Source organism: Rhinatrema bivittatum, chromosome 12 (genome assembly GCF_901001135.1).
Source record: "Rhinatrema bivittatum chromosome 12, aRhiBiv1.1, whole genome shotgun sequence".
Classification (NCBI taxonomy): Eukaryota; Metazoa; Chordata; class Amphibia; order Gymnophiona; family Rhinatrematidae; genus Rhinatrema; species Rhinatrema bivittatum.
The window spans coordinates 20,870,424-20,889,898 of record NC_042626.1 but is presented as its reverse complement, the minus strand read 5'-3'; the positions used below and the strand labels follow the sequence as shown (position 1 = coordinate 20,889,898).

At 42.5% G+C, this 19,475-nt stretch overlaps 1 protein-coding gene across 1 annotated transcript in view; it reads right to left on the bottom strand.

The window, feature by feature from the left end:
• Positions 1 to 19,475, bottom strand: part of ARHGEF12 (Rho guanine nucleotide exchange factor 12) — a 163,791-nt gene that overhangs the window by 102,360 nt on the left and 41,956 nt on the right. Inside the window, 6 exon segments of the mRNA XM_029572270.1 lie at positions 4,907 to 5,088; positions 6,028 to 6,085; positions 6,369 to 6,418; positions 6,712 to 6,810; positions 16,030 to 16,086; positions 18,435 to 18,526. Coding sequence (XP_029428130.1) covers positions 4,907 to 5,088; positions 6,028 to 6,085; positions 6,369 to 6,418; positions 6,712 to 6,810; positions 16,030 to 16,086; positions 18,435 to 18,526 — 538 coding nt within the window.

Below are 19,475 nucleotides of genomic sequence, written 5' to 3'. Positions count from 1 at the left end.
CCTCCAAGAACTTATCCAATCCTTTTTTAAACACAGCTATACTAACTGCACTAACCACATCCTCTGGCAACAAATTCCAGAGTTTAATTGTGCATTGAATGAAAAAGAACTTTCTCCAATTAGTTTAAAATGTGCCACATGCTAACTTCATGGAATGCTCCCTAGTCTTTCTATTATCCGAAAGAGTAAATAACAGATTCACATTTACCTGTTCTAGACATTTCATGATTTTAAACACCCTCAGCGTCTCTTCTCCAAGCTGAAAAGTCCTAGCCTCTTTAGTCTTTCCTCATAGGGGTGCTGTTCCATCCCCTTATCATTTTGGTTGCCCTTCTCTGTACCTTCTCCATCGCAATTATATCTTTTTTGAGATGCGGCGACCAGAATTGTACACAGTATTCAAGGTGCGGTCTCACCATGGAGCAATACAGAGGCATTATGACATTTTCCGTTTTATTCACCATTCCCTTTCTAATAATTCCCAACATTCTGTTTGCTTTTTTGACTGCCGCAGCACACTGAACCGATGATTTCAATGTGTTATCCACTATGAAGCCTAGATCTCTTTCTTGGGTGGTAGCGCCTAATATGGAACCTAACATTCTGTAACTATGGCATGGGTTATTTTTCCCTATATGCATCACCTTGCACTTATCCACATTAAATTTCATCTGCCATTTGATGCCCAATTTTCCAGTCTCACAAGGTCTTCCTGCAATTTATCACAATCTGCTTGTGATTTAACTACTCTGAGCAATTTTGTATCATCTGCAAATTTGATTACTTCACTCGTCTTATTTCTTTCCAGATCATTTATAAATATATTGAAAAGTACGGGTCCCAATACAGATCCCTGAGGCACTCCACTGCCCACTCCCTTCCATTGAGAAAATTGTCCATTTAATCCTACTCTCTGTTTCCTGTCTTTTAGCCAGTTTGTAATCCACGAAAGAATGCCGCCACCTATCCCATGACTTTTTACTTTTCCTAGAAGCCTCTCATGAGGAACTTTGTCAAACGCCTTCTGAAAATCCAAATATACTACATCTAGCGGTTCACGTTTATCTATATTTTTATAAACTCTTTCAAAAAAGTGAAGCAGATTTGTGAGGCAAGACTTGCCCTGGGTAAAGCCATGCTGACTTTGTTCCATTGATTAAACCATGTCTTTCTATGTGTTCTGTGATTTTGATATTTAGAACACTTTCCACTATTTTTCCTGGCACTGATGTCAGGCTAACTGGTCTGCAGTTTCCCAGATTGCCCCTGGAGCCCTTTTTAAATATTTGGGTTACATTAGCCACCCTCCAAGTTTTCAGGTACAATGGATGATTTTAATGATAGGTTACAAATTTTTACTAATAGGTCTGAAATTTCATTTTTTAGTTCCTTCAGAACTCTGGGGTGTATACCATCTGGTCCAGGTGATTTGCTACTCTTCAGTTTGTCAATCAGGCCTACCACATCTTCAGGGTTCACCGTGATTTGGTTCAGTCCATCTGAATCATTACCCATGAAAACCTTCTCCGGTATGGGTACCTCCCCAACATCCTCTTCAGTAAACACCGAAGCAAAGAAATCATTTAATCTTTCCATGATGGCCTTATCTCTAAGTGCCCCTTTAACCACTCGATCATCTAACGGTCCAACTGACTCCCTCATAGGCTTTCTGCTTCGGATATATTTAAAAATGTTTTTACTGTGAGTTTTTGCCTCTACGGCAAACTTCTTTTCAAATTCTCTCTTAGCCTTTCTTATCAATGTCTTACATTTAACTTGCCAATGTTTATGCATTATCCTATTTTCTTCTGTTGGATCCTGCTTCCAATGCCAACAAACATTTCCATACATAAGAAGAGAAGTGCCATGCTGTGTCAGACAAGGTCCACTGAGCCCAGCATTCTTTCGCTGACAGTGGCCAGTCTGGGTGACCATGGGGCAATACAGACACATGATATTCTCGGTTTTATTCTCCATTCCTTTCCTAATAATTGCTAGCATTCTATTTGCTTTCTTGGCCACCACCGCACACTGGGCAGAGGATTTCAACATATTATCCATAATGATATCTAGATATTTTTCCTTTGTGGTGATTGCCAATGTTGGAACCTTGCATTGGGTACCTATAATTTGGGTTTCTCTTCCCTATGTGCATCACTTTGCACTTGTCCACATTAAATTCCATCTGCCAATTAAATGCCCATTTTCCCAGTCTTGCAAGGTTCTCCTACAATTTTTCACAGTCCTCTTGTGATTTATCAACTTTAAGTAAGTTTGAGTAATCAGCAAATTTGACCATCTTGCTAATTATTCCCATCTCTAGGTCATTATAAATATGTTAAATAGCAGCAATCCCAGCACAGATCCCTGTGACACTCCACTAGTCATGTCTCCAATAAGAAAATTGACCATTTAGCCCTACTCTCTGTTTTCTACCTTTTAACCAGTTCTCAGTCCACAACAGAACATTGCCTCTTATCCTATGCCTTTTTAATTTCCTCAAGAGTCTTCTAAGGTACTTTGTCAAATGCTTTCTGAAAGTCCAGATACACTGTATCAATTGCAGATTTTTCATATCATGTGTCAACTTTTTGGAAAATCACTTCAGACTTTTAGAACATCTAAAGTGTACTTTATCAGATTTTTATGATCCACTTTGGAATTTTCCATGGGGTTTTCCCAAGGAAAAAATCTACCTGCTTCAAGTTAAACCTCAAATTACTTAGACATTTCGGCCCAGAGTTATTTTAGTGCTGCTTTTTCTAGTGATTTATTTTATATACCGTCAATCTGTGGACAATCTAGACAGTGTACAATTAGTCATATGGATAAGAAAATACATAATACATCATAAAAATAAGGTTAAAAATTAATCAAAATATAAACAGTGCATTACTTTATAAAATAATAAAAATAAATAAAAATACAATACTTAAAACAACCTAGCAAGTAAAGAAAGTAAAAAATTGAAATAAAAACAAAGTAAAACAAAAAACAAGTAAAGCCAGGTGTTACAACTTTAAGCAAGGAAACAGTGGAAAATCCAGACATACATATTGATTATTTCTCTGCCGCTAATTCATAGGCATTTTTAAATAGTAATGTTCTCAGCTTTTTTTTTAAAAAAGAGTTTCACGTCCTTTTATAATCTAACTTCCTCGGGTAAAGAGTTCCATAATTTGGGGCCTACAACCGAGATAGCCCATTCTCTAACCTCCAATAGATGCGTCGTTTTGATTGATGGTATTGATAAAAGACACTTATTAGCTGAACGAAGGTTCCTTTGTGGAGTTTGAAGATGTAATTGAGCATTTAGCCATTCAGTTTGTGATTTATGGATTTAAATAGACTACATAGAGACTTATACTCAATTCTTTGCTTTATCGGTAGCCAATGTAATTCAATAAGGGTTGGGGTGATGTGGTCAAATTTTTTCCCCCCCACATAACACTCTTGCGGCTGCATTCTGGAGAAGCTGCAATGGTCTAAGATGGGACCCGAGTATTCCAAGAAATAAGGCATTGCAGTAATCAAGTGTAGAAAATAGCAAAGATTGTAAAACAGTTCTGAAATCGTTAAAATCTAACAAGGGCTTAAGCCGCTTTAAAATCTGTAACTTAAAATAGCCATCTCTAATTTTTTGTTTTATGTCTTTATTTAATCTAAAATCAGAATCAATTAAAATACCAAGGTCTCACACTTGACTTGAAGATTCAATCTGCATGAAATTGGTATTAAAATGGAATGTTTTACTAAAATTGGATTTTCTACGTAACAGAATTAGCTCTCTTTTGATTATTTAAAATCAACTTCATATGAGACAAAAGTTGTCTAATTGAATTTAAATAGATTTCAAGTTCCTTTAAGGTGTCTTCCAAAGTATTTTTTATAGGAATTAGAAGTTGAACGTAGTCAGCGTAGATATAGTAGATTAGTCCTAGTCCAGACAATAATTTACAAAGTGGCAAGAGATAAATATTGAAAAGGGTTGCAGATAATGTAGACCCTTGAGGAACCCCAGATTCGATGTTTATTTTGTTAGAAAAGCTATCCTTTAATTGAACTTGATAAGATCTGTCTGAGAGAAATGATTTATATCACTTGAATACACTTCCAGTCTATGAAGTACAAAAGTGAAAATCAACTGTATCAAAAGCAGCTTTTAAATCTAAAAGAACAAGAATCACCATTATCAAAGCCTCGTAATACAGTATCAGATAAAGCTAAAACCAATGATTCAGTACTAAAATATTTTCTAAACCCAAATTGTGTTGGGTATAATATATCTTTCTAAATGGTCAGATAATTGGTTTTGAACAACTTTTTCAAGTATTTTTGCCAAGAAATGGAGATTTGAAATGGGTCTTAAGTTATTGAAGTCAGAAGGATCTTTGTTATTTTATTTCAAAATTGGTTTGATTGCACATTTTAAGGAAGCAGGTACCAATCCCTCAGAGAGTGAAAGATTTACTATTCTGGTAATTCCTGGGGCTATATCGTCTTGACAAAGTTTAAATATTTTAACGAGATCGGATCCCAAGGATGATTTGCTGGTTTTAGCTTTTTTATAATTGAACCAATTTCAATCGTACTTGCAGTTTCAAAGGAAGACCAAGATCTTTCATTATCAATAGGAAGGGTAACTTTTGAGCTTGATTTTTCCAACAATGAAGATTAAATTAACAATTTAATCTTTGAAAAATTTTGCAATATCCTCACATTTAGTTTGAGGTATTTCAGAGTTTGATACTATATTATTGACTGATGAAGTGACTAAAGCTTTTGACAATTGAAAATAGAGCTTGAGGATTATATTTAGTATCATGAATATTTTTAGTGTAATATACTCGTTTCGCATGATTTATTTCCACTTTCATTCTAAAAGATGAAAGTGATGTGCACTTACCCCCATCAGCACAGGACTGGTGATCCTTTCCACATTTGCAGATGTTCCGGGTGAACGAGGAGACGTGGTGCTGGGAGACATGTTCTGACCAAACGTGCCAGGATCCCCCTCAGTCTCAGCCAGTGGAATATGGGGTGACCCTGGAGGGCGACCCTGCACTGTGAGAGCTACATAAGAACCAGCTGAGGAAAAAAAGAACCATTAGCTACTCTGGAAGTCAATGATGTGATTGGACTTGATAGACCTTTCAGCCTAAACATCTTCTGATTGCCTACTTGCTCTGTCTACAGGATAATCCAGGAGAAGGTGAAAACCCTCTCAACCCACCCCCCGAATTTGTAAGGCAGTTCTATCATACAGTGAAAAAGTTGTCTTTCCACTGAAAAATCTAAAGCAAGAAAGCATCAAGGATTGCTTCTTGGTCCTGTCTCCAATAAATTTTGTTTGCCACAGATTCCATTATGGACCTATACCATCACTCAGCATAGAACCTGACAGCAGATAAGGCTGGCTAGGTCCATTTAGTCTGCCCATACCTGATGCAATATCACATAACCTAACCATTTTTAAGCTTTCTTCTAGCTATCTGCTCTTCTGCACTGGTCTATTGCAGTCTTGTTTGCTAGCCACTCTCCTCTGCCTTCTAGAAGCCAATTTATTCTGCCTTATCACCATGGGTTCACTTCTCCCTCTAACTTGCAACATCAAGTACATCAAAGGAAAATATTTTGCATTCCTGGAAGAGATTGGAACTATAATTCCAAAGACTTGGAATAACCAGATTTCTCCCAGTATATTCATCAAGAGAATGGAGAGATGTGGATCACTGAACTGGGCTTAGCACCTTTACAGCTGCCTGCTCTCTCCTTAATGCTTCTGAATCATCTCAAGAATCACTGTTAGCAATGGACAATCATACCCACAGACTACAACAGAACAGAAGAGTGGCGTGTTTTCTGGACTTTTGTTATGGGCTGCTGTCTAGCTGTTTGGGATTTCCAATGAGCACATTACTGGAGCCAATTATACAGAAGAGTCAGTTGGCATTTTCAGAAAACCCATTTGTCTTAAGGATTCTAGAAATGGTTGAAAACCAAACAGCATGGACAAGGTTTACTTACACTTGATTAGCTTAACCACCTCCAGATGGTTGGAGTGAGTCACAAGAGTTCCATTCACCTGCAAGAAAATAACTTTTTACAGAGTCTCTGACTAAAGCACGATCACTGATGCCTTGTCTTAATGGGGGGAAAAAAAAAAAAGGCTGGCTCTCCTACAGGGTTACTGTGCACAGCTTTTCAAGTAAACTACAACATCTAAACAACTGTGTCAAACCGAACACATAAAAGAAAAATCTTTCTGCATCCAGGCCTTTGCATACAAAGGATCTTGAGATGCAGGAAGTTAAAGGAAGGATCAAAATGCGCACAGCATCATTCTATTGTGGCTAGTTCTTTGTTACCTTAATGATTCTGTCTCCTGTTTGCACTCCAGCCCGCATTGCTGCTCCATCTATAAAAATAAAACAGTGCCATCCATGGATACAAAAGTCTTTCCCATCACAGACTTGCTAATTACAATCTGAGGTCCTCTTCAGAAATAGAAAATCCACTGTGTTCTTAAACTGGACTCTCCTTTCCCAATTCCTTATGTGTCCAACCCAACTGCTCATTTCTTGGTGGGTCTTTGTCGCTCATTTTCTTGCCCACACAGTTCTTTCATTCACAGAAAGGAAATCTGTGTTTGGAGTTGCACCTCACACAGGCACCTAGTGTACACCAAAACGCCTAAAAGAATTTAAGTACCTTCTTTAACAGATTGTACAAAGACGGGATTGTCACCACTGACCGTCAGTCCAAACCCATTCTCATCCCGTTGGATAATCACACAGCGCTGAACCAATCCTAAACAGAGAGATGGAAAACCCAGAGGGCCAGAGCGTCAATTCAGCATCCAACAAAAGTATATCAGAAGGTTAAACGAAGCAAAAGGGTCAGAGAGCAGCCCCAGCATCAAAACAGTGGCGGTCAAAATGGAAGCATTTGTATTAGGGTACAGAAGTGAAGCACAATCAGATCAACTCCTCTCCACCCCTCTACCCCAAAAAGGAGCCAGGTATAAAGGAGCTGAAAACTTAAGGGCTGAACAGAAAAGTGATTACTTTTTGGGATGAATAGATATTATCCCTTGGGAATCAGCTTAAGTCACTAACTCCTTGCCGGTCACATATTGACTCCTCTGCAGACATATTTCACTATAACCCTCTAGTCCATTCACATTACTATAAAACAGGATATGTCTGAGATGATTTGAAAAGTAAAGCAAACTACCGGGAGTTGAGCAGCTAGGGCACTACCCAGAGCTCACCACACTTTCCAGGCTGTGTTAAAGGGAATACTTTGAGGGGGGAGGGGGGGGGGGGGGAGGAAATCACCGGATGAAATACAATTGCATTCTATTCTGACTTGAGGAAGAGAGCATCAGCTCCCTATAGTTTGTTAGTCCAATAAAAAAGGTATCCCTTATACAATGCTTTAACCTTTATTTCCATGTATTTGAGTGGACCAACATGATAACCACACTATCCTATCCTCTTGTATCTTGTCAGGAACGTAATCTTACTGGACTAAGGGCAGATACATTGTCACTAGTTCTCTCTAACGCCAATGACATCAGACTCACTACTGGAAAAACATTTTGCTTCAGTATAAAGTGAGATGGGGAAAATATTACAAGGACAAGAAAATCATTAAAAAAGGTTTCATGAGAGCAATCCAACATATGCTGAGATATACAGTTTACCCAGGCTGAAAGCACCAAGTCCAGCATCTTCATACACAGCGCAACACACTTAGTCCTCGTACTCCTATCACCCAACATACCATATACACATTAGGGATGTGAATTCGTTTCCTCCAAGTACCTCACCGACTTTACAGTACACACAGGAAAACGGATAGCATGCGTGTAGTTTTAATAATGAGATACACACATAGGGCCAGATTTTCAAAGGGTTACGCGCACCAGGCCTATTTTAAAAAGGCCCAGCAAGGTTGTAAGTCCCGGGGCTTACAAAAAGGGGCAGAGCGTGGGCGGTCCGGGGCGGGGTCAGGCTCCCGGCACAGCGGCCATATTTGCTGCTGTGCCGGGGATCGCGTGCCGGCAGTCGGCCGGCATGCACCTCTTGCACCTGCCCAGAGGCAGGCGCAAAAGGTAAAACAAATTTTTTGAGGGCGGTTAGAGTAGGGGGGGGGGAGGGGGGGGAAGGTTAGGGGGAATTTTCTTCACAGGCCGCTCCGATTTCGGAGCGGCCTGGGAGGGAGCGGGGAAAGGCAGCGCGGCTCGATGCGTGCAAGTTGCACAATTGTGCACTGCCTTGCACGCACCAACCCGATTTTATAACTTGCGCGCACAAGTTATAAAATCGGGTGTACATGTTATAAGATCTACCCCATGCTGTTTTCCAGCATGTAGTATAAAGTCAGTGAGGTGTACCACCGAATCAGAGGAAACAAATGTACATCTCTAATACCCATCACCTTCATGTAAAGATGCCCAGCATCCATATTCCCTATCACACCACCTGCTAATGCCTTCATGGCCCCATTGTGACACTTCATATGCCCTGCCCAAGACCTAACACTTTCAGTAATGCCTAACATTTTCATATACAGCTTATTTTAGTTGCTTTCTACTTCTATAGCATCAGTATAACTGCAACTGTTTGGAATTGCTCAAACAGCATTATATAATGGCTCAAAGAATTCAGCAGTAAAAACACTCCTGAGCTATACTCCATGTCACAATCCTTTCTAAACAGTAGTTGGAAAATATTTTTGCTTTAAAAAAAAAAAATGTAGCCAGCTACAAGTCTCACACATACATCACAAACTCTTGCAGTGCAGAGCACGTACACACAAACATATACATATGTAGGTCCAAATACATACATCACTTCCAATACCTGCTCCTGCAAAATACAGACACACAACTTGTAGGGATGTGAATTAGTTTCCTCCAATTCGGCGGTACGTGCGTACCTCACCAACTTTATAGTACACACATAATAATGAGGTTGTTTTATTTATTTGTTTTTATATATAGACATTCGATCTGGGATATATCACATCGGTTTACATTCAGGTACTATGGGTATTTCCCTATCCCCAGAGGGCTTACAATCTAAGTTTGTACCTGAGGCAGAGTGGGTAAAGTGACCCGCCCAAGGCCACAAGGAACAACAGCGGGACACAAATCCTGGCCTCCTGTTTCGTATCCTACTGCTCTGATCACTAGGCTTTTTCTCCTCCCTGAACATAATTAAGACATTGGCTGTTTATTTACACATTATAACTTATAGAGTAATTTATAATAACTTACATATATCTGGACATCAGGTTACACCCATATTATACGTTTTCCAGCGTGTAGTATAAAGTTGGTGAGGTACGCACGTACCACCAAATCGGAGGAAATGAATAAACATTCCTAATACCTCATGCCCCTTGTACCTGTGCAGAGTAATCATACAGGGCACACACACACATCTGGGCTAGATACGTATATTATTTCCAATATCCTGCTGTGCAGACTCCACATACCCTTATATACCATTTTCCCTGATCCCCACCCTAGAGATAGGTTTACTTTCACAGCAAACAGAAGGTGATCCTTCTCTCCTCATGTGCAGAATCCACATTCCGCCCAGCAAAGATCATGCTGCAAATGAAGAAATATCTTGACTATAAAAGTCATAAAGACTGGGGGAGGAGTGGGAGCCTCACACAGCAGGATAGTTTTTCCTGTAGGTTCTTTATCACAGATGACACTTTAGGAAAGGATCTCAGCAAATCAGACCATGTATGTATTGTTAGCTTTGCTTTATGGAAACCTGTGTGCAAACAGAGGAAAACCTGACAGTAAAAAATGTTAATTTCTGTTTCAAAAGTACTTTAATAAAGACATTAGGAACCCGTAAGGGTGAAATCTGTTTGTACCAACAGCAAGCAACATAATGAACTCCAAAGAAGGAATGCTTTGGCATTCAGCAGTTTGCAAGTGTTTTTTTGCTTCTACAATAAAATGTGAGTTCTATTAGTTGTATGTTGGTAAAGGACAAAAGGAAAATTGGTTCTTACCTGCTAATGTTTGTTCCTGTGGTACCAAAGATCAGTCCAGACTCCTGAGTTTTGCCTCCTTGCCTGCAGATGGAGACAGAGAAAGTTTCACAGACACTGTACATAACCCGGTGTGCCACCTGCAGTCCCTCAGTATTGACCTGTACCCAAGCCAAGTTGACAGCAACAACAAATTTCTAAGCAAACTCTCTCCCCTCCAAAGAGCCGGAAGAAGGTAAAGATGCCCAAAAAGACGAATCTGCGCTATATACAAAGCAAGAGTATGAGCGGCAGACTATCCCCCTCCAGTAAATGGGAGGGTCTCTGTACTGATCTGTGTTACTACAGGAACGAAAATTAGCAGGTAAGAACCAATTTTCCTTTCCCTGTACTTACTCAGATCAGTCCAGACTCCTGAGATGTACCTAAGCTCCCCTTAACTCAGGTGGAACCTGGAGAGTTCCGCTCATAGAACACAGTAACCGAAGCAAATGGAAGACGGAGCCCCAAAATCCAAGCAGTAATGCCTAGCAAAAAAGTTGCAATGACTTCCCAGTGGCTGCCCAGCACATTTCATGTGGACACACCTGTTGTGACTCAGCCCAGGAAGTCATCTGAGAATGTGTTGAGTGTGCCCCTAAACCCACGGGCAGTGGGCATCCTTTAGAAATGCAAGTCGACTCGATTGCCTCCTTCAGCTAGCCTTAGTTGCCTTATTTCCCTTCTTTGGACCACTCCACAGTACAAGTCTGGCTCTACCGAATGATGGTATATAAAACTCAACAAATAAATACAAAGAGGAAATCCATTCTACGGAACTCGTAAATGACCTTTAGATACCTCAGTAATGTATGCCTCCCATCTAAGAACATAAGCTCCCCCATGTGAGGCATAGAGGAATCCGAATGCAGAAAAGCTGGAAGCTCCACTGCCTAACTAAGATGGATTGCCGACACTACCTCAGACAGAGAAGAAGGCATCATACATAAAGATATCCCTGAATCAGACATCTGTAGGAAGGGATCTCGACACAACAGTGCCTGGAGCTCTGAAATTTTCCTGGCTGAACAAATAGCTACCAAGAAAACCCCTTTAAGAGTCAAGTCCTTAACCGTAACTATTTACTGGTTCAACCTGAGTCTCACACAATCCTCTAAGGACCAGATTCATATTCCAAGACGGACAAACATTCCGACCTGAGGATGCAAGTTCTTAGTTCCCAGAGGGAACCGCATTAACATCCAGATATGTGGACATAGGATACCCTTGCACTTACCCCACAACCCAATGTGACTACCCAGAACCTTTCTGTAAAAAAGCCAAAATTATGCGACACTATAGCCTGAACAGGACTTGATCCTCCAAATTCTCACATTTGTCAAGGATGTAGAAGGTTGCCTAGCCTGCAATAAGGTGGAAATAACCACTTTGGAATATCACCTCCATCTCAGTTATCTCCTCTCAGAAGCGAAGCTGTGAGACAGAAGCAAGCTGCCTGACCTGAAAATATTGGGCCCTGGTGGAAAAGAGTCAACCGATGTCTGAACCTCAGGGGCCCATCTATAGCCACATGCTGATCAGATCTGGGAAGCATGGTCGATGTGGCCACTCTGGAGCTACCAGGATCATGTTGCCTGGATGTTTCTCTATCCGCCATAATCCCTTGTCCACCAGAGGCCACAGAGAAGAATCCCTGCAGTCTATGGCAGCACCAGAGCTCAGATTCCTTCCGTATCATGTTCTGTTTATTGGCGGTAAAACCACGACACCTTGGTGTTCTCTTTTGTTGGGATAACCCCATCTTCCGTGAATTAGACACATCACCACCTCCAACTCCCATCCCCCAGGGTCTTACTTTCTCCAATTGAGAAAATTCACCTTAACATTGTTCACTCCGGCGACATGAGACTCTGCCAGCCTCTCCAAGTGCTATTCTGCCAAAAGAATCAACCGAGCCTCTCGAGCCACTGCCCGATTCTTGATTCTGCCTCGACGGTTGTTGTAGGCCACTGTTGTCGCATTGTCTGATAGGATCTGTACTGGATGACTGTGTAACCTTGGCAGACAGGCAAGCAATGCATAATGCACTGCTCTCATCTCTAACTAACTGACAGACCATGAGGCTTCCTGTTTCAACCACAGGCCCTGCGCTGACTGATCTTGCCACACCGCCCTCCAATCCAGAGAGACTTGCATTGGTGGTGACTATTACCCAATTTGGAATTTCCAATTCTGCACCACACTCCAGATTGGTGTGAGTAAGCCACAATGAAAGACTATCCCTAGCTTCCCCCTCTAGTGGAAGAGGAAGATGAAACTCTTCCAATTACAGATTCCAGTGGGAGAGAAGAGCCCCCTGCAGAGGCCGCATATGCGTGAACGCCCAATGCATTAATTCCAATGTCGATGGAATTAAATAGTCCCAGACCCAAAATAGTCCCAGGCCCTGGGCACCGAAAGCTCTAGCAGAAGCCTAATCTGACTCTGCAATTTCAGCAATCTCTCTCCATTAGAAACTCTCTCTGCCAGAGTGTCGAACTAAGCTCCCTGATACTTCAGAGTTTGAAGAGGACTAAATGGCTCATTGCTAGGTTCACCACCCATCCTAGAGACTTCAAACTCATCAGTACCTTTTGTACTGACTGTCGACAGAGGTCCTCTTATTTCACACGAATAAGCCAGTCATCCAGCCACAGATACACCAACACACCCTCCATTTGAAATGCGGCTGCCCCCACCACCATCACCTTGGTGAAGGTATGTGGAGCCCTTGCTAGCTGAAGAGAAGGGCTGAAGAAAAAAAAAAAAGTGTTCCCTTAGGACTTTGAACCTCAGGAATCTCTGGTGCTCCAGCCTGATGGCTATGTGCAGATACGCCTCTGTCAAGGCAAGAGATGCCAAGAATTCTCCCTTGTGAACCGCTGCTATGATGGACCTCAGAGTTTCCATAAGGAAACGGGAAACCTTGAAACCCGCAATTAGCTTAATTCCAATATCTCTTGAATTGGATATGGGAGGGGGGGAGGAGAAACAGGTGTTTAACTTCAAAATTGACCTCTGGCCACACTAAGAGTGTTCAGAGTTTGAGTCAACAAACTCAGCAAAACATCTCCTTTGAAAAAAAGAAAAAAATCTGAACAGAGTCCAAAGTGGCTCTCAATCATATGCAATTTCTCCCTCTTCTAGAGGTGAGAAAGCCATTTCCCTATCATAATCCTCCATTATCTCATGATCCACATACCCTTGAACATTACCAGGGTCAGTATACCTGTGGCATTTGCCCATCGTGACTGACAAAAGGGAGCCCAAGCATGTGATCCCTAAACAGTAGGTTGCTTCCCCCTTTGCTGGATGCCCCTGCAGAAAGATCTGCAGGCCCTGGAAACATTCCACCCAGGAGGAGGATGAATCTATACCAGAGCCCACAATCCCACCCCTGCTCTCTCCAACCTGTCTCAACAGAGCAGGGGGGGGTGGGGGGGGGGGGAGCTTCTGCCCTCGGGAACAAGGGAAGAGGAGAACGGACTGTTGCTTTGCCCGAGAGCTAGACTCCATCACCCGCGAAACTAGTCTTACTGGTGCAGCCCTGCTCAATGCAGAACCCTGAAAACCATACCGCTTTTGCTACATGCGCATGCTGTTCCTTCCTGCACCCATGGTTCTACCAGCACCTCGATGGCAAGCAGGGTAACAATCCCTTGGCACCAAGAAGTCAACACCCAGTCTCCTAAACAGGCAGAGAAGCTGCTGAAAAACCTCATCACTGAGCTCCCTGCGATGCTAAGGTAGCTCCCTCCACTGGAACCCCAATGCTGCACAGATTCTTCTAGCTAGTTCCTTGATTATTTTTTGTAAACTCTGAAAACAAATAAAGATACATAGAAAGCAATGCTTTCCTTTGGTGCAGAGGTTCGGTTCCAGGAGCACAGGCTGCATGGCAGATCAGAAAAGAGCCAAATCACTGGCTACATCAGTCTTCTTTCTCCAAACTTTAGCAACCCAGCCCAGGACAAACTGTATAAAAGGGACATTTCCCTGCTCCACTGGGCTTGCAGTACATAACTGGCAGCAGGTTCCACCACTGTCTCGTAGGGGGATGAGGGATCTGGACCACCAGATGTCAACCCCACAGACCTACAACTGAGCTATCAGAAGGGTCACCAACCCCCCTGCTCATCCACCTCAAACCAGGGGGGATGGCCCCATCAGGACCTCACAATCCCCTGAGAGGATCCAGAAACGTTCTTGCCTTTTAATCTTTTTCTCTCTCTCCAGACTGCAGGTCTGCTGGAGACAGAGAAATACTGAGGGACTGCGGGTGGCAACCTGGGTTATTTACAGTGTTGGTCAAACTTTCTCTGCCTCCATCTGCTGGCAGGGAGGCAAAATCCAGGAGTCTGGACTGATCTGGGTATGTACAGGGAAGGTCCAAATATTTGTTAAGAGTAATAACTTTCAGACCCAGGCCTCCATTAGGATAAATCTCCCAGTGCTAAATTGCTTTATATATTAAGGGGTCATTTTCAACCTGTCCATAGTGTGACAAAGGCAGTGCATATTTTTTTTTATCCATGGGCTTTGAACCAAATTGTCAAAATGAAACTAGGCATGGTCACTTGCATCTACTTCTTGTGCGCGTAGAATTGTACTTGAACAGTCCATGTCAAAATGTGAAAATGCAATCTCCATGTGGCTGCAAGCATCTGAACCGTAGAAGAGCAGGACGATTTTTAGCCACATTGAGGACGGGAAATGTTCAGACGGTTGATTAACATGTGAAAGGCTTTACTTAGATTTAACTTGCTTTGGAACTTGTCCTCTAAATGTATCTCAAACACATACATGTGCAACACAAATTAAACCACCAAAAGTTTGACGTTCTGAGTGAAACAAAGTGGAAATTTCAACAGCAAAGGCTCCACTGCCCCTGAAAATTTGCTAGAATTATGTTCCATTTGCTTCATGTTTTCCAATCAGTTGTCAGACTTCTACTGTCAGCTAATATTTGTTAGAGTGGGACGAAGCCAGGGTTTCATTTTTCAATTACTGTTAGTCACACTAAAAAGAACCCCTGGTCCTCCACCCAGCTGTTGCTGTATGCTGATCTCACAGGTCCTGGTGAAGCAGCAAATCCCCTCCCTGCTACAATCACTAGAAAGCAAATTATTTCATTTCTACCCAAAAGGCTCTTAAATCTTCCAAAGCAAAACCTATTTTCAGTACATAGCAAGAAGCAGGACCACTGATTACAGGGATCTATTTCTCACAGCAAGTCTTCATTTTTTCCTCTCAATGCCAGGTCAGGAAACACCTGCAGATAACAGAGCAATTCCTCACACCACAGTTTTTCAGCCTGGAACAGCCAACTCTCCAGCATCACTACAGCTAATGCTGGATGCCAGGGTGTGTGGTATTCACTGCCTTTCTAGAACGGTGTCTACACTGGACAAGGACTGAACTAGAAATGATGAGTCAAACCTTCTTTTGCTTAGGTGCAGAAGCAGAGCACCAAGATCCCAGGAGTACATAGTCACAAGAGGGTAGATATTGCAGGAGTAGGGATTATAAAGATCCTGCAAGACCTATTTTACTATTATTTTGTGAGTTAGGATCCCAGTCACCACATTTATATAAAGAGAGTCTGTACTACCAGAAAGTCTGTCTCAACATCTAGCAAACAAACAAAATACAGATGTATGCCATATGAGTTCCCTAAAGAAGCTAAAAATGACAAACTTAACTCAGGATGCGATACAGATGCTGGCATTAAGGGGGTGAAGGACAGAGATGGTCACAGATGGTGCAGATCAGCATCCTGAGACTTCTCTAAGCTCGTGCATCACTGAAAATCCAAAAATCATTCTCCCTCTTTCAGACACCACACTGCAGAAGGTGGCATGCAGAGGCAGAGGGGATTAGAGGAAAGAGGAAACAGATGCACATGCAAGCAGTACAGAATGAGTGCTTTGGAAAAGATGCGATGCCACACTGGCCACTTCGGCTTACCATACGTCTCGTGTCTACTCTCATCCCAACTAGATTTTGTCTTCCTTGATGCGCTATCTGCACAACAGCAGGAGAGAAGGAGAAATAAAGATACAAGAAATGCAGACACACAGGACACCTTCATGGAAAACAAACAGAACACGATTCCGTAGGTTAAAATTGTACAACACAAACAGGGTGTGAATAACATTGATGATGATACTTGGGGTTATAACATGGTACAATGGGAGAGCTCACACCAGAATAGCATGCAGTTACTACACAATCCCAGCAACAGTCTTTCCAACTGAATTAAAGTATGCCAAAAATATTACCTGGTATAATACCAGATTCCATGGACTCTCACAAGAAACTGTTCTATATACACCGCTCAACCAAACTGTGCTGCAGGTGGGAGACCCCCATACAAAGAGAAAGGCTCATACCTCCGCAGAGTAGCACTGCAGGTGAGAGAGACTCAGAGATTTAAGGGTAATAGATGGCTAAGTTAAGAACTATTTAGGTCCTCAGTTTAAAGTCTCAGAGCTTCTGATATGTAAATCATAAAGAGATATCCCTCGAAAACAGTATTTCTGGTTCTACTAGGAGGAGAAAGTAGTATCACCTTCGAGCTTCATCATTTCAGATTGTTCATTTTTATGTGTTTTGTCCATGAGAGAAAGAACAGAGAACTCCTAGGTGTATGGTGTTGGAAGAGATTATCTCACTTGACTATCTGTGAAGCAACATACCTCGCCCTGTCATGGTCTCTAGCCTTCAAAGCTCTCTCGATTCCCCACATCCTGGGCCCTTGCATCAATGGGGTGAAGCAGAGCGCAAGCATGCGAAAAGCTGGCTGGGAAGCAGACAGAAAGGAACGGGGGAATACTGTCCAGATTCATTTCCCAAATGTTTGTTCAAACACAACATTATAAACACAGAACAGTTATTTAGGTTACAGGTCAGCTCATACCAAACAGTCAGTAAGGTTAGAAATTGCTTCAAATCACATAAGAGGTCAGTGAGGTGCACCAGCTGAAATCACTCAGTATTAAGAGTCAGTGAGGTTAGAGGCCAGGCCATGCTACTGAAAACAGCCAATAAGGACCAAAGTGTACACAAAGTACAGAAAATAACAAAATGATCCTAAAACTAAGCCATAAACCCTGCTGGGTTAAGCCAGTGAAATGCCAAAAGGGATATGGTTCATGAACAGAAAGGTCAGAGTATTCAGAGAAGCTACCAACCAGCGTTTCAGGACAGAGGCTAGCTATCGGGGCTTGCTGAGGTACAAAGGCAGCGTTCTAATCTAATATCCAATAAAGCATTTCCCTGGATAACCCCATTATTATAATAATTTCTCAATAATGGGAGAATTAAAAAAAAACCAAAACATTTCCACTTAAATAATTACACAATTCATCAGTCTTTCAAAATATGATAAATATCATGGCTTAGAAATACTATATCTAATATGTCCATAACTCCCTCAATGCAGTCATACTGCTGGTTTTCCCACTATGGCTACCACCATCAGAAGGTAGAATCTGTGAAGCTGCCTAACCACCTGAACTTAACTACTTGAGACCACCTACAGGAGCGCCTAGCAAAAGTCAAGGAATGGGAGGTTCATGTATCTGATACAGGAGAACTCAACCAGTGAAAAGAATGGGCAGGCTCACTCTGGGGAAGTGGGAGAGCTCCTGGCACCAGTGAAGGAATGGGAGGAGATCAGTGGAAGCAACTGAAAAAACAAACAGTCATCTCACCTTATTGCTTCAAGTCACTTAAAATAGTTATATTTTCTACAGCTGCAAATGAATGTGAACACCTATATATCATGCCAATTTCTCTGCATTCCAAATAACTTCACAGGAACATCATAAGGCGGGGTAGGCAGCTCCAGTCCTGGAGTGCCACAAACAGGTTTGGTTTGTCAGGATGTATGTGCCTCATCTCCATACAATGGAGGCAGTGCATGCATATTCACATTTGTGGCAGGCCGGGACTGGAGCTGCCTATCTCTATCATACTGTTATGCCTGCAAGTTCAGCACAGTGGTGGGCCAAAAGGGACACCTTGATTCAGAGGCTTCTCTCAGGAAGGGGTGCAGTTATGTTTTTGTTCAGCTACTAAATCAAAATGGTCATACCTTGTAAAATTTCCCTTTGCACAAAATCTTTTAATGAATTTTGTCCAATTTGATATTTTTCTTTTAAATTTAGGGATGGCATCAGGATCTGCAATGCATTCAGCAGTGAAGTATGTGTTTTTGACTTCTCCATTTCTTATGAAACATTATATTTAATATTTGGGGATTTTTTTTTATTCTGGTAGGCAGTGTTGCTCATTAACTTCTTATTCCTTTGGAAAAGATTCCAGCATGGATCCTTCCATTACTGTGAAGAGAGAAGCTGGAGATTTACCTGCAGGGTCGAAGTCATGAGATGCACTGCTGCAGCGCTCCACCTTCTGTTTTTTATCTGCTGGAGACTCGCGGTTTAGGATGCTGGCGTGCCTAATTCACACAAAATTAAAAAGCAAGACTCTGAATGATCTGGCATGGAACTATGCAGGAGACCAGCCACTATAATCCCAGAAGCAAAATCTTCCACTTCCAAGCCCCAGTCAGTCAGTTTCCAAAACCTAAAATTCCCCAACACCAACCACTGTACCATGAAAAACCCTAAACCCAGGCCACTGCCTATGACCAGAGTACCCCAGAAATAAAATGTAACCACCTTCTCACAATCAGAAATTGCTGTGTGCTGCCCCCCAAAACATAAAGGGGCGGATTTTCAGAGCCCTGCTCGCCTAAATCCACCCAAAACCGGGCGGATTTAGGCGAGCAGGGCCCTGCGCGCCGGTGAGCCTATTTTACATAGGCCTACCGGCGCGCGCAGAGCCCCGGGACTCGCGTAAGTCCCGGGGTTCTCCGAGGGGGGCGTAAATCCCCCGACAAAGGTAAGGGGGGGGCTTAGACAGGGCCGGGTGGGTGGGTTAGGTAGGGGAAGGGAGGGGAAGGTGAGGGGAGGGCAAAAGGAAGTTCCCTCCGAGGCCGCTCCGATTTCGGAGCGGCCTCAGAGGGAACGGGGGTAGGCTGCGCGGCTCGGCGCGCGCCGGCTATACAAAATCGATAGCCTTGCGCGTGCCGATCCAGGTTTTTAGCAGATACGCGCGGCTCCGCGCCTATCTACTAAAATCCAGCGTACTTTTGTTTGCGCCTGGAGCGCAAACAAAAGTAGGCCTATTCACGGAGTATGAAAATCCGCCCCAAAATCTCTAGGATGCACAGATATGTGCTGAAGGAATAAAATGGCATCTCTCTCCCCCTACCCCACTCCATGCCACTTCTGATGAAGAAGCAGCCTATGTACTAAAGCTTAGATTGCACACAAAAAATACCATGCTATGCCCGAACATGATAACTGATACCCAACAAGTTAGTGAGCACACACCTGCATTGA